A 13,787-nucleotide genomic window follows, 5' to 3' on the forward strand; every position below is an offset into this window, starting at 1 on the left:
GTTTGAGGGGGGGAAAATCAAAACACTGGTCGATGGTCAGAACTAATAACTCAGAAGAAGGTGGTGACATGGGAGAGTATCAGTCAGTCTGAGGCATAGAAAATTTAGAAAGGCACCAAATTTGGGACGAAGCAAGCAGGGGTTTGGTAAGAAGCCGATGTAAGAGGGTTTATTTATATTATTAGTTACAAAATACAAGTAATATATAAAATTATACATATTGCAGATAAAAAAAGTAATATATACTTTTAAAGTGACTTATAAAAGTAATTATTATTATAAAATATTTATGTTAATCAAATATTTAAATTCCCTATTTTCAACTTTCCCAAAACCAAATGTGATGGCTCACACGTGTCATGCATTCCAAGGCAGTAAGGCACCTTCCCTGAGTTCCCTCAGCTCAGACTGAGAAAGTGGAATAATATGCCATTATTGCCAATGCCAACTTACAAGTCACAGCCTTCAGTCACAGTCAAATTAGCTGCTCACACTTTCACTTTCTTTTTTATTTTTACTGTGGGTCCTAATTCATGATCTACTGCCGCGTGTTGTTTTTTACCAGCTGGGTTATAAATGCACAAACCATAAAAAAATCAATAAAATAGGACATTAGTCAAATTTCTGGATTATGATTATTCCTGTTTACTTCTAGGATTTTGGTGACGAAAATGGGGTGCACATATTGAATAAACATTTGCAGAATAAAAGTTCAAAACAATATTCCTTATTTTCAAAATAATATAATTTTCAGAATATTTGCTTTCTGCTTTGTATTTACTTATTAATTGAGTTTTCGGGTAAATATAAATATTACTAGTAATTTATTATTTTGTATGCTGTTGTTGTTGGTCACGGATTTCCTGTTTTCGTTTATTTCGAGATGCCACGAACCTTCCTTCTTCTGCGTCGTTTGCTGGCGTCACTAATACCACTAACTCTTCTCAGTTCTCTCCTTTCTATAATGAAAGTAAAATAAAAATTCTCAGAATTGTGTTCTTATTGAAGTGATAAAAATAAAAATATACATATAAATAAGGATTCAATTATTAAATCTGATTTCATGAAAAGATGCGAAAACTTTAAGAAAGAAAAGTTTCACCCCGTTGTCCCCTTTCAAGGGACCGAAACGTTGTAAGTTGTAACTCCTCTATCCCTGCTTTCTCTCTCAGAAATCAACAACCCAACAACAATTGATGTTACACATTACAAAGACAGTACAGTATTTGTATACTGTAAATATGTATAGACGCAAATCTGAGGTGTCCGAAGAAATAACAAAAAATTATGTCTGTCATCTATGCGCATACTAATTCCAACAAACAATTAAACAAATGTTTTTTTTCTCATAATATGACAATGATAGAGAAATGTCTCTAATGCCGTAATGCATGTATGCTCAAGTACTTGGCAATTTTTTATTTTTTGAACTTCAAATAAACACTGTGTTTTTTTCCACAGTTAGATTCTGCAAATATTTACTCTTTCTTTCAGGTATTTTATTACATGGAGTCATGGAATACTCATATACTTTTGCTTCTTACAGAGACGGTAAGACCCAAAAAAAAAAAAAGTCTTGTTCTTATCCTAATATTTTTGGTTATATTTTAATTACCGATTTTTTCAGAAAAGAAAAAAGAAAGAAGGAAAGTGCAAAATTTTTTCTATGGCTTGTCCTTGAGAAGAGAAGCTAATCCGGTGACCACCTTAACCCCTCTCTCAACACTCCTCACTCTCACCGCCGGTGGCTGCCACGTCGGCGTCGCGACCGGTGGAAAGCTCTTCTCAACGCCGGGAAAAGTCTCCGGCTTTGGCGGCGATGTTTTTTCGCCGAAGATCAGTTCCAGTTCACCACACTCACTCTCCGCGGCATCATAGCCGCCGCCTCCGCCGTCGCTCAAATTCTCCGTCGAGTCATTGACGGCGGAGGACGACGTTAGATTCGCCCTAGTGCAGGAACTTGATAACCACTTCACCAACATGTACTCCGCCTTCCTCCACGGCGGAACGTGCATCCCTTTCTTCTTCAAGCTCTGCTTGGCCGCCTCCGACACGGCGGCGACGATCTGGCAGAGTCGATCCGATTTTCCAACGAAAATGAACGGCAGAGACTGAAGGATCGCCTTGTAGGTTCCCGTCGATCGAGCTATCTCGAACTCCGATCGAAAATCGATATCAATTATCAACCTCTCACCTTCCACAACCACATCGATGTATTCATATTCACCTGAATCAATCAAAACCACAACATTCACTTCTCCACAATTAACTAAAAAACAAATCGACTGTGATATATCCAGAAAAATTGGGGAAAAATAAAAGAAAAAGGAGTACCGGCAGGGTAGGTTGGGGTTTTGTCCCATTTCGATGTGCAAATGGAAGAATCGTAACCGAGAGAGGAAAGGCTTTCGGTGACGATCTTTCTCAAATCGCCTTTTCGCTTATAAACCTTGCTGTTCTTGTCAACGATCTTCGATGTGTCAGCTAAGAGGTTTCTCTCCACAACACTCGCGCAAGGAATCAAGCTCTGCAAGAAAAGAAAAAAAAAAAAAAAAACAAAGAAAGAAAGTACGGAAGTGAAATTAAAGGTTTTTTCGATGCTGAGAAAATCGTGAACTAGCTAATTAGGTTTTTGAACTAGTTAGTTACCTTGAGCGCGTCACTGGCGTCGCTGAAGGAGCCAGAGGAAATTGAATCGCCGAAGATATCGAGTTCCTCGTCGGAGCTGTCGTTGCTGTTGCCGTTGAAGCAGTTGCAGCGGTTGCGGCCGCATTTCGCGGTGGCCGGTGCGGGCTTCTCGTTACTCTCTTCCATGAAACTCTGCACCATTTTGTCTAAACAAACGGAGCTCGGTTCAAACTCCGCGGCTCCGTCTTTGGTGTTGGACTGAGGAGCCTCGCCGGCGGCGGGTTTCTCCGACGAGAAGGACGAAGTCTTCAGCACATTCGAGAACTGACGGTCGAACACAAAGAGCCTCTTCAGGCGCGACTTCAACACCGGCTTAACGGGGTCGTTTCGAACCACCGCGAGCTTCTGCGAATCGACGTCGATGGGTTGGATCTTCATCGGAGGCATGACTGACAAAAAAAAAAAAAAAGTGGAAAAAATCCCAAGAAAAAAAAATCCGCTGAAAATCCGTGTCTCTTTCTAACAACTACTCTATCATGTAAGTTCCATTTTGAGAGAAGAAGTATCGAATAACTTCTAGACTACGCGAGTAGAGGTGAAAAACTTTTGCAGCTCAAGGTTTTCGTGAAAAACATGGCGACGATGGTAGGACAGACGTGCATTGCTCATAGAAAGAGAAGAGAGTTTCGCCGGAATGTTCATTTCCCCGGCGAGATCCCCGTCGCCGGCGGTGAGTCACGGTTTCGGATTGAAGGAAGCTTTTTTTTTCGTTTGTTTAATTTTCGCTATTTTGTTATTTTTTTGGCGTTTTGGATTAGGTGTAAGGCGTGGGTGGGATTGGTATTTATAGCGAAGAGGCAGAGTTGCTGGCATGGCTGTATCTGCCACGTGGGATCCGACGTGGCGTGGGTGATTATCGTGCGCGGGGAGGAAATTACGGTGGTGACCTCGGCACTAGGTGGAATATCGGGTAGATGCCCCTGGTGTTCTGGAGTTATGGCAGAGAGAGCAGCGATCGTGGCGATTATGCATTAGGGCATTACGTGGCTTTTGAAATTTAAAAATGAAGAGGTGGAGGAAATTTCAAACCTGTGATTGTGAAACCAGAAGCCATTTGGAAATTGGAAACATGTGCAAATGACAAAGGTTTTCTTGGATTCTAATTTTTAAAAACAAAAAGTATGTGATTCAGAATTTATTTAAGTTTTCTTAAATTTATAGTTTAAAAAACAGAAAAACATTTCTGCTGATTTTTATGTTTTTTTTAATTCCTACAGCTTTTTTCAGTCTAATATTTATCAAAAGGCCTAACGATTAGTGTAATAAAATTATGAATATACTGTTATATTAAATATTAAAAATATTTTTTTTGTTTATAATTGTTTTATCCCATTCGAATAATATTGTTGCTGATAAAAAATACATATAATTTAAACAAAAATAAAAAAAAAATTAACGTAGTTGGATTTTTTTTGCTATTGAGCATAATATAATTCAATCATACAAGTAAATTTTAATTTAGATCAAATATATTTTTTTATCTTTTTAAAATGATTATGGTTCGATCGTAGTCTTTTTAAGTTTTTTATTCGTTTTCGTTATACTAATTTTAAAATATATATTTGTTCCTTCCTCTAAATTTGAAATAAAAAATACCATAAATAGTGCATTAATTATACAAGATTGAAAAACGAAATGTTCTAAATAACATTTAAAACAAAAAAAAAACATTTTAAACTTAAAAAGAGTAAAAACATTTTTCTTTTTCGAAAATTATATCATGGTATAAGACTCTTACAGAGAAAATAACTTATAAATGGAATAATTATAAAGAAATTTCCTTAAAGTTATGTATACAAAATCAAATTAATTTCAGGAAAGAGTTTGGTTTGCTCCTCCCAAAAGCGAATAACAGATATGAATGGGAAAATTTTATAGTGTCACATTACAGTAGCTTTGGGAGCAATTGCCACAGAAACATGTGTTCATGTAATCCAATGACAATGCATACCAAACAGTTCCGAAAGTGCATTTTCAGACAATTATCAATCAATGATCATCAAGCACCTTATGTAAGGGTTTATTTTGATTTTCATTCGGAATAATTTCTTTTTAACAGAGATCTATCTAGCTAAGCGGGTTATTACTTACCAATTTTTGTTCATGTTTTAAAGAGTTGGATAATACCTATACTTATATTTATATTCGATTAAAACGGATATTCATCGCCAAAGTTAAGATGTGTTAAAGTAGATATACGTAAATATGAAAATTTTCATCTTTTCTTTGATGCCATATAAGTAAAACCGAAGGTAGTAAAATGTAATTCTCTCTTAATTAATTAATTTTAGAATTTTTAAATTTTGCTTCTTCTTGTCTCAAATCTTATTTTTCTTCTTCTTACTATTTAAATTGATTTTGCGTAATTATTTTATACTGTTAAATATCTTTCTGTTGATTTGTACTTTTCAAATTTTATTTAAATAAAATATACTTGTGTAATTATATGGAATATATTTTCTCCAAATGAGAAGAAAATAAGTGATTCCGACCCACAAGCACATCACTGAATCCGTAAAATTAAATGTTTTTTTTTCTTTCAACGTAGATATTTTCTGGACATTCATAAAATTGATGGACGTTTTACTATGAATGTTGAAATAAATAAAGAACTATTAGGCCGACAAATGACACTATTTTTTAAAAGGAAAATAAAGTAGCAACCTCAATAGAGTTTTCACCCGAAATTATTTTTTTATCTCAAAACATCAAACTTGTTAAGTGTGCATTTTCATTTGGATTGTTTATTATTTATTAATAAAATAAAGCATCTTTTCTGTTGTTTTATGATTAGGATGCCAAAAAGCCAAAGGGTTTGCAATTAGGGAAACACAATCATGTTCAATGGATTACTGTATTTGTCATTAAACACTATGGGGGTTTAAATTTCCAATATCTTAGAACTTTAATTTTAGCTAGACTATTGATGCTGCTTTAGTGAACTTCTTTTGATGATGTCTATTGCAATTTCTTTTTAAAAAAAGGCCATCATTGCCACTCTAAATCTTTTGGGAACACGGGATTGTTATTAGCTTTATAGATGCAAATGCTTTAATTACACTAGGGGTTTAGGAAAAGTTGCTCCCTTTTGTTAGGTGAGAAGTTTATAGAATTTCATTAAGGAGGTCATACCTTCACAATTTCTAAGATCAACATGAGTTTTGTTGTTTGGTACTTGATTCTTATTCCCTAGAAGCCTATCCCTTAAGTTTCATGTACAGCTTACTTTCATTAACCTTGCCAAAATAATAAATCAGATTTGAGGGTTAAAGAGAAGGACGAAGGCAGCTAATTAAGAAGGCGAAGTAGGCATGATTTATAAGTATATTCGGTATTCAATTTATGAGCAATCTAAAAAATATGAACAATGGAACGGTGTAAGTGTATCGGTCTTGTTGGGCAAGGCTTAAAACAATGAAAAATGTATATTCATTATTATTATTATTATTAAAAATCGCATTATTAGAAATTATGATAAAGTGTACTAATAATATTTTTTAATAAAAATTCTTCACTTTTGGTCACTTAATATCTTTAGAACAGTTGGCACTTACTAGAGCTTATAGAATAGAAAAATATCTTACTAAAAGTTGTTCAATTTTTTAAGGTTGATTTTTTTATATAATTTGTTTCTCTTTTTTGTTGTAAGCTACCATACAAAAACATTATTTAAAAATTAATTATTAAAACATACTTTTTTTTCTTTACATGTATCTTCCATAAAAAAAATTATATTAAAAGTGCAATTAGATATTAAATGAGAGTACATCTTCCGATCACAATTCTAATAATGGTTCATTATATTGTGAGAAATTATTCTTTTTTCTTATAATATGAGAAATTATTCTCTTTTATTAGGCCAAACCCAAATTAAAAATTAAATCACATTGCTTCATTATATTGTGAGGAATTATTGTAAAACTACCTTAGACCCAACTTTAAAAGATAAATCTTCACGGGGATAAAGCATAAATAGTTGTCCTTTTTATAACAGACAAAAGTTATTTTGCTATCATTAAATATCAGTAAAAAAAAAAATTGAAATGCTTCACCTTTTTGGATTTTACATTATGTTTTGTGTTTTCATCAATTTCAACTTTTAAACACAAACATGTTATTATTTTGCATTCTTCTATATTTTTTCTTTTGAACCATGTATTTTGGGTTCGAGAGATAAAGACTAATTCTTAAAAAGATTAAAATTTATTTAAGAAGTTAAGTTCTCATTTTTATATTAAACCTACAATCACATATTTAAAAGATAATGTTATCTATCAATTATATTATCCAATATTGATTCCATCCTTGTTACCCCTCAGGGAATTAAACACATTATATATAGCAGATCTAACCTAATTTATCTTAGTGGCATTGCTGATCATCATACGCGAAACTGTTGACTGGAAAAGACTATCCTTGCATTGGCCTAGAGAGCTAAAGGAAAAAGATAAGTGAAGAGGAAAGGGTGGGGGAAACAAATTGCTGTAGCTGAGTGTCATTATCCATATAGACATTACAGTTGAAGCAGGCCTGTAAATAAATGCTTGATATAGTGGGGCCTTGAATTTGTATTTTTTTTTTCCATATGAGGTGTTAAATCCTTTATCCTTATACAAATCCCCAAATAATGCTAGTGCCAAAATAAAATTAAAAAAAGTTTTGTAAGTTTTCCGTTTATCTAATTGCGCAAGTTGAAAGTTTTCATTCGTAGCCTTTTAGTGTTGAGCTACTATAAATTATCGTGAACTTTTTTTTTTGGTGAACTTTTATTTATACTAGTATAGTTTAGATTAGAGTTAAATTTTTATGTACTGTTGTAGTAAGAATTTATCCTATCGATCAAATAAAAAAGTATGACTTTTAAAGATAATAATTTATTATATTTGATAATCTATAATTAAATAATAGCATAAATTTCTTTACACCATTAATATATACACTATTTACTCTTTAAACATTATATTTGTATAAATATTAAAAGAAAATGCATTTCATTAATAATAAATCGCTTATGTAGACTTTGAATTAGTAAAACCGTGTTCGGCCTCTCAAAATTGTCAAGGTTCAAGATTCTGTTGTTAATAAATAATCAATGTTAGTTAATAAATGGGGATTGTAGCATTTTCACCTCTCTATTTTAGTAGCATCCACTGAAATTAAGCCACAAGATGACAGGCAATCTAGAATTAAAATACTGAAAAAAATAAAACTAATCTATAAAACTATAATTTGTCTTGAATAAAAAAATTATGATTGTGTGTATGCTTTTCGTGCTTACCATCAAGTGAGCTCTATTAAATGATGATGTAAAAATCATATGACTTGACATGTGATTACCATATGATAAAGTGTCATTTTGTATTATTTTAAAAATGTCAATAGTATCTAAAAAATTCTTACCTCTTAAAATTACCATATTTTTTTTTATTTTCCGTATTTTTTGCTAAGCAACTTTTGATTTTTTGTCCTTCATTAATTGTTGTTTAGGTTACATACCTTGCATGCCAACGCATGCAGTTATGGAGTACCGTAAATTTAACGTAAAAATCTGTACCCTCGAAAGCAATAAGATGCTTAATTTTAATGTGAAAAAACCCAAATTCTTAAACGTACATAGATGGAAAATAATACATATTTTTTTTTCCGGTACACCTAAGAGATATTTAAATCTTTTTATTTGACATCCAATTAATCTCTTTTCATTGGATCGATTTATTTTAAGATAAAGTGAAATCAAACTCCTGATCTTAGATCAAGAGATTCAAGATTACACATATATTGAATTTTATAAACACATGCAATATCCAACTAAGAAAACCTTAAACATCTCATATTAGAAAAAGAAAAAAAAAAAAGCAAAGGAAAGCCTTAATTATAAGATAGAAAACCAAAATGGATAAGAAAATGTTGAATTTTTGGTTTAAACAATGAAAACAGGGAGGGTAATGTAACAAGCTAGAGAAATTAATTACACCATTTTATTTTACTTGTATCAATTACCTGGCCGCAGAGAAATGAAAACATGAATTTTATGAAGGATATAAGAGAACGATAATTTCCATGCATGCATCAATTTCTTTTTGGGACATCTTGTTTTCATTTTTCAATTTACTTAACCATTAGTAGGTTTAAATTAGTTTTCATGTACCTACTATATTCGTTTCTTTCAATCTTTACTTTCGGTGTAGGAAGGCTTTGTCATAATTTCCATGGAATGTTCAGATCAATCAAAGTAAACTAGCAAGCCTGTCAATGTAATGAGCAAAGATTCATCCATGTGACTTTCATTGTCTCAATAAATTAAACACACACCGTTAACACCTATGTAAGTTTTTGTTCCACAATTTACTTCCAATCTTTTTCCTTTGAAAGTCTTTCTATGGATAAGTTGACCTTCTCTATTAGGTAATTCAAAAATCCATGTGGACAAATGTGAGAAATTTGCAAATATATACTAAGATTTTTGCACCATTTTTCCCAAGTAAAGCTTATAATATAAATGTGCCTTATCTTTTTCTCATGATCTTATATACCCACACAACACAATTCTTACACTCTTCTTTGATACAACTAACCATTCAGAATAGAAAGTCATCTTCAACATACATCACAAATAATTGCTGATAAAAAAGCATGATCATGTAGAGAGTCAAAAATGTGGGTGACCACCCAACAGAAGCAACCGAAAACTAGAGGAGAGCCATCCACCATTTAACCACTTAGCCAAATAGAGAGAGGCTATGCCAGACATGGTGGTCACTGTCCACACTCCCCAAAAGTAACTCAATAGTTGGCCTACCATTGCACCATTTAGTATTTACCCGTATACCTAGTCAAGTGTATATATCTTGCTCACCTAAGAGAACCGATTGCAATGTTATGTTTGTATAATTTGAAGCAAAGTGCCACATGAGATTGGCCCCATTTTTGTTGATTCATTGCGAACATTTGATTTTCCTATGAGTTGTATATATAAAATAATAAAGAATGCTTTGTTTGACCTTGGTAGTTCCACTAATTGATATGGATATAGCAGCTATAGTCCAAAGACAGCATTTAATTATTCAAACCCTCTTTCTTATCGGTCTATCTATTATGTTATTGCGGTGCCTTGTTGATATAAATTTGTAAATTTTATAATGGCTCTAAGGCAATAATTATGAGTGTACTTGCTCAATCTTCTTGCTTACGGGACGTTTGAACTCGTCTTGCGGGTTAGTTTTTCTTATTTAATCAAATCAAGTTAATTATAAGTGTATTTGTTTTGAAAATGATAAACAACATACCACATTCAAATGTGTGGCTTATCATCATAATAAATGGCCGCTTCACTGTGGGTTATTCTAACTATAGAGAAATTAGTATTTGTTTGTATCAATTGCAACAAAAGTTGGTGTCTCAACCATACTAATTTTTCTAGGCAGATAAATAAAATAAATTTTCAGATGATGACTGATAAGGACACAAAGTGTTTGATAACGAAGGCCAAACAGGACATGATGCCCCAGACCCCAGATCATGTTCTTCCCTACCAAAACCATCCTTGGGATTTTGTGGTGAGATTTCTGTTCGGTTTGAGTTTAATTTTTACAAAGTCCTATCAATATAAGAAGTGTTATACCGTCAATCATTCAAAAACAGTCATTAGTATAATTTTTAATATAATTACTATAAAAGTTAATAAACCTATTAAAATGATGGTTTGTAATTAAATAATAATATAAAAATCATTTACAGTCTAACTACATACGATATTTAGTCTTCTGGTTGAGTTTTTACCTTGTTAAAAGTCAAACACTCGGCTTCATCCCAAGATTGTACCCTATGATTTGATTTGAGCTCTCGGTTATTGTGCTAAAATAATGTCACATTTTAACTGTTGTATGATGATGTTATACACATCATGGGCTGAAAGAGTCATGGCTGATGATGAATCTGTAAGCCACATAATGGTTTTCCAAATGGGGCCCCATCCGTGATGATGCTATAAGAATTTCACAACACTACAAAATCCATCAAAATAACAGTTATTTTTTTCCTAGATGATTTAACCAGCCGTTTGAATCAAGTGATTTAACCTCAGCAAAGAATATCTTCTCACGTGTGATGATCAAATGTTCAGTTTTGGATGATCTTTGGGTAGATATTTACTAACCAAACCCAACTAGGAATTTTAACTTGAAGACTATGAACCTTGTGTCATTTGTCAGTGACCATAATAATGGGTAGTGTAGCAGGTGTTATATGGTGGTGCTTTCAAGTTTTCGAGTCACCTTCACATCTTTTTCCCCAACTTGAAATCGTAATTGCGGGTCCACTGAATTATGGAGTTGGAGTTTGACAGTTTGAGCCGAATCTGTTGGCCTTGTATGGTAACTTGAAGAGCACTTTACTACTATGTGGTTTCAATTGATTTCACTAGGATACTTCTGACATATTACACAGCATTCTGGTTACTCTGTTTTCAGATAGAAAAATAATTTTTGCAATACTTAATGCATACATATTTGGTGCTGTGCAGCACCATATAAATTCAGTATACTCTGGTTAAAAAAAAATTCAAGATGTTATAAATGTACTTCATTGATTGTTTGGACTGATCTCTTCTCAAGAAACAGTAAATTTTTTATAACTTCTCGAAAGATTTTTATTTTAAAACAAGAGAGAACAAGTTTATCTCCAAAAAATTGCTGTGCTAAACATTTGAGAATAAGGTACCTTAAAGGTTGTGTCTTTAACTTGAGTGAGAGATATTTGGTTCATGAATGCATTGGATATACATGTGAAATTAGTATGCAGATGAGCATCTTCTCTCCCTTTTATTTTTTTGGATTTTTAGATGGTGGGCTCTCTTTGATTTATTAAATTTCTTCTTTCGTTTGTTCTATGTGTATCTTTAGGTTCTTTCCGGGTTCAAGTTAAAGAGAAAAGAACAATAAAGAAGGAACAAAAAGAGCAGTTGTACTACGTACCCATTCAAATTTTAATTGTAAAAGTTAAAGAGCCACATCTGGAGTTTTTGCATTGCTTGGAAGCTGCTTAAAAGCCTTATAATACTGTACACAAACACACACACATATATATATATGACTTTTATCAATGTAGTTAAGGTCACTTACACATCCCACGTCTTTTTTTCTCACTCTTCCTTTTTGGCCCTTCCTCTTTCTGGGTGGGGTTGCCCTTGCCCTGGAAGACAAACAAGCCAAGGAAAGTACCTTGTTCAAGGGACCGTATAATATAACAATTATAAAAACTAAAAAACATGACCCAGTAAAAAAAATTAATTACTCACTGCAATTAAGTTCATTTACTTGACGGATGACATTGAATAAGTTCATTTATACTATAGGACTCAGTACTGTACACAATAGATTAAAAAAATACTAGTACTGTAGTACTTGTACATTACATTTAATGTAATATTTTACAATAATTATAAATGCTATTTTTGTTTTCATATAAAAAAGTTAAACAAATTTTGTTGACGGAATTTTTTTCACTTACAAATAAAAATATCATCACTGATGCGCCTTAATGAAATCTTTAGAAGTGGGACAATACAACTTCCCATCAAATTTGATCAGGGATTTTCATTATTTTTCGTTTAGTAGATACTTTGACGCTTTTAAAATTTAGGTGTGAAGAAGGCTCAGCAACACCTTGCTTCAAAATTCAGATTTCCAACTTATGAATCTTAATAATAATAATAATAATAATAATAATAATAATTAGAGGAGATTTGGTAGTGATGACATTATGCTCTTATGTATTTTCTATGCTCTCACTTATTTCGGCATATAACCTATCATGTTGATTTTTTCTTTGCCATGTTGTATATTGTGGTCGGGTACATAAGAAAGAAAAACATTGAATAATTCTATTCTTTATCCGTATTAAGCATAATTGTACGGAAACTCTTAAATTTGACGAATAAAGAATGTTCTAAAGTAAGCATTACATTATGTAAAAGCATGGACAAAATGTGTTACCAGTTTCTTGGAAGAATAAATTTGACAAACTCAAACCTTTAACAGTTCCATTGTGAATGAGCAAACGCTTATCCGTTTATGATTTAATTGTTGAGTGACTTTGTAGCGTGCATCATTATTCATGCTTTTGCCTGCAAGGAACCAACTAAAAAGAAAAGGACGATAGAAAAAAACTGAAGTAAATGAGGTTCTACTCAAAGCCAATCCTGAACAGTATGAAAAATAAAGAAACGTTGCTTTGGTAAAGTTACTCATTTTCTTTCCTCAGTCTACTGCAAGGACTTAAGTTCTTCAATCACACTAGGAGTATCCTAAAAGTGTCAAATCCAATATTGTTCAGTGAAGCAACTAAAGGCGTTGGCCATGACGTGCATACAGAAAATTTGTAGCATGAATACTGTTCTGGACCGAATCTGGGCCTACTCTCAGCCCAACACAATCCTCCCATTAGTTAACCGCATTTATTTCCTGCAATTTCACTATTATATCATGTATCTCTCATTGCATTTCAAAAAGCCAAATGAAAATTTGCATTCCAGAGTGCAATGGAAGGTGCTGGATGCAATAGCCTAGTTCCACAACACAGCCAAGCAATGCATTTCAGACTGGTATTGTCACTTGTATGAAACTTGGGCTGCTGCTTCCTGCACAATATGCCATATTGCTTCTTGCACCAATCCAGAATATAATTTTACATTCCGGATTAACCTTTCCGGAATCTAAAAAACGTGGAAAAAAACCATTCATTAGGTGCAGGATGCAACTGCCTGAAATTCGTCTGACTGTAAATGCGTGAAATGGAGTAATTACTAATTACACCTATCCCACTCCATTTTGCTTGCGCCTTTGTATTTTGTATATAAAGTTAGAACTTACGCCTTCTTGCATATTACTCCCACTAGGCCGATCCAAGTAATTTAACTTTGCACCTTTAAATACTGAACAACCATTACACTTCTAAGTGCATTATATTCTAAATGTTGCAGTTATACTTCTGAAGATTTATTAAACTTTTTTTTTTCAGTATGCGCCACTTCTAAGTACATTCTCTTCTAATCTGTTGCAGTTATACTACTAACATCTAGTTTGCACATACATTGTGCATAA

The 13,787-nt window shown here is 32.9% G+C and overlaps 1 protein-coding gene across 1 annotated transcript; it reads right to left on the reverse strand.

The window, feature by feature from the left end:
* Window positions 1-1,477: 1,477 nt before the first annotated feature.
* Window positions 1,478-3,447, reverse strand: LOC100812376 (uncharacterized). The gene is made up of 3 exons (XM_003556344.5): window positions 2,650-3,447; window positions 2,335-2,527; window positions 1,478-2,227 (listed from the first exon to the last, which is right to left on the reverse strand). Exons 1-3 carry the CDS (start codon window positions 3,073-3,075, stop codon window positions 1,665-1,667), a joined length of 1,182 nt encoding a protein of 393 aa, XP_003556392.1. The 5' UTR covers window positions 3,076-3,447; the 3' UTR covers window positions 1,478-1,664.
* Between the last annotated feature and the right edge of the window lie 10,340 nt (window positions 3,448-13,787).

Source organism: Glycine max, chromosome 20 (assembly GCF_000004515.6).
Source record: "Glycine max cultivar Williams 82 chromosome 20, Glycine_max_v4.0, whole genome shotgun sequence".
Classification (NCBI taxonomy): Eukaryota; Viridiplantae; Streptophyta; class Magnoliopsida; order Fabales; family Fabaceae; genus Glycine; species Glycine max.

Coding starts and splice junctions, on each gene's coding strand:
- LOC100812376 (XM_003556344.5), bottom strand. CDS start 3,075: ATGCCTCCGATGAAGATCCAACCCATCGACGTCGATTCGCAGAAGCTC. Junction 2,528..2,649: donor ACGCCAGTGACGCGCTCAAG/GTAACTAACTAG, acceptor CTTTTCTTGCAG/AGCTTGATTCCTTGCGCGAG. Junction 2,228..2,334: donor AACCCCAACCTACCCTGCCG/GTACTCCTTTTT, acceptor TGATTGATTCAG/GTGAATATGAATACATCGAT.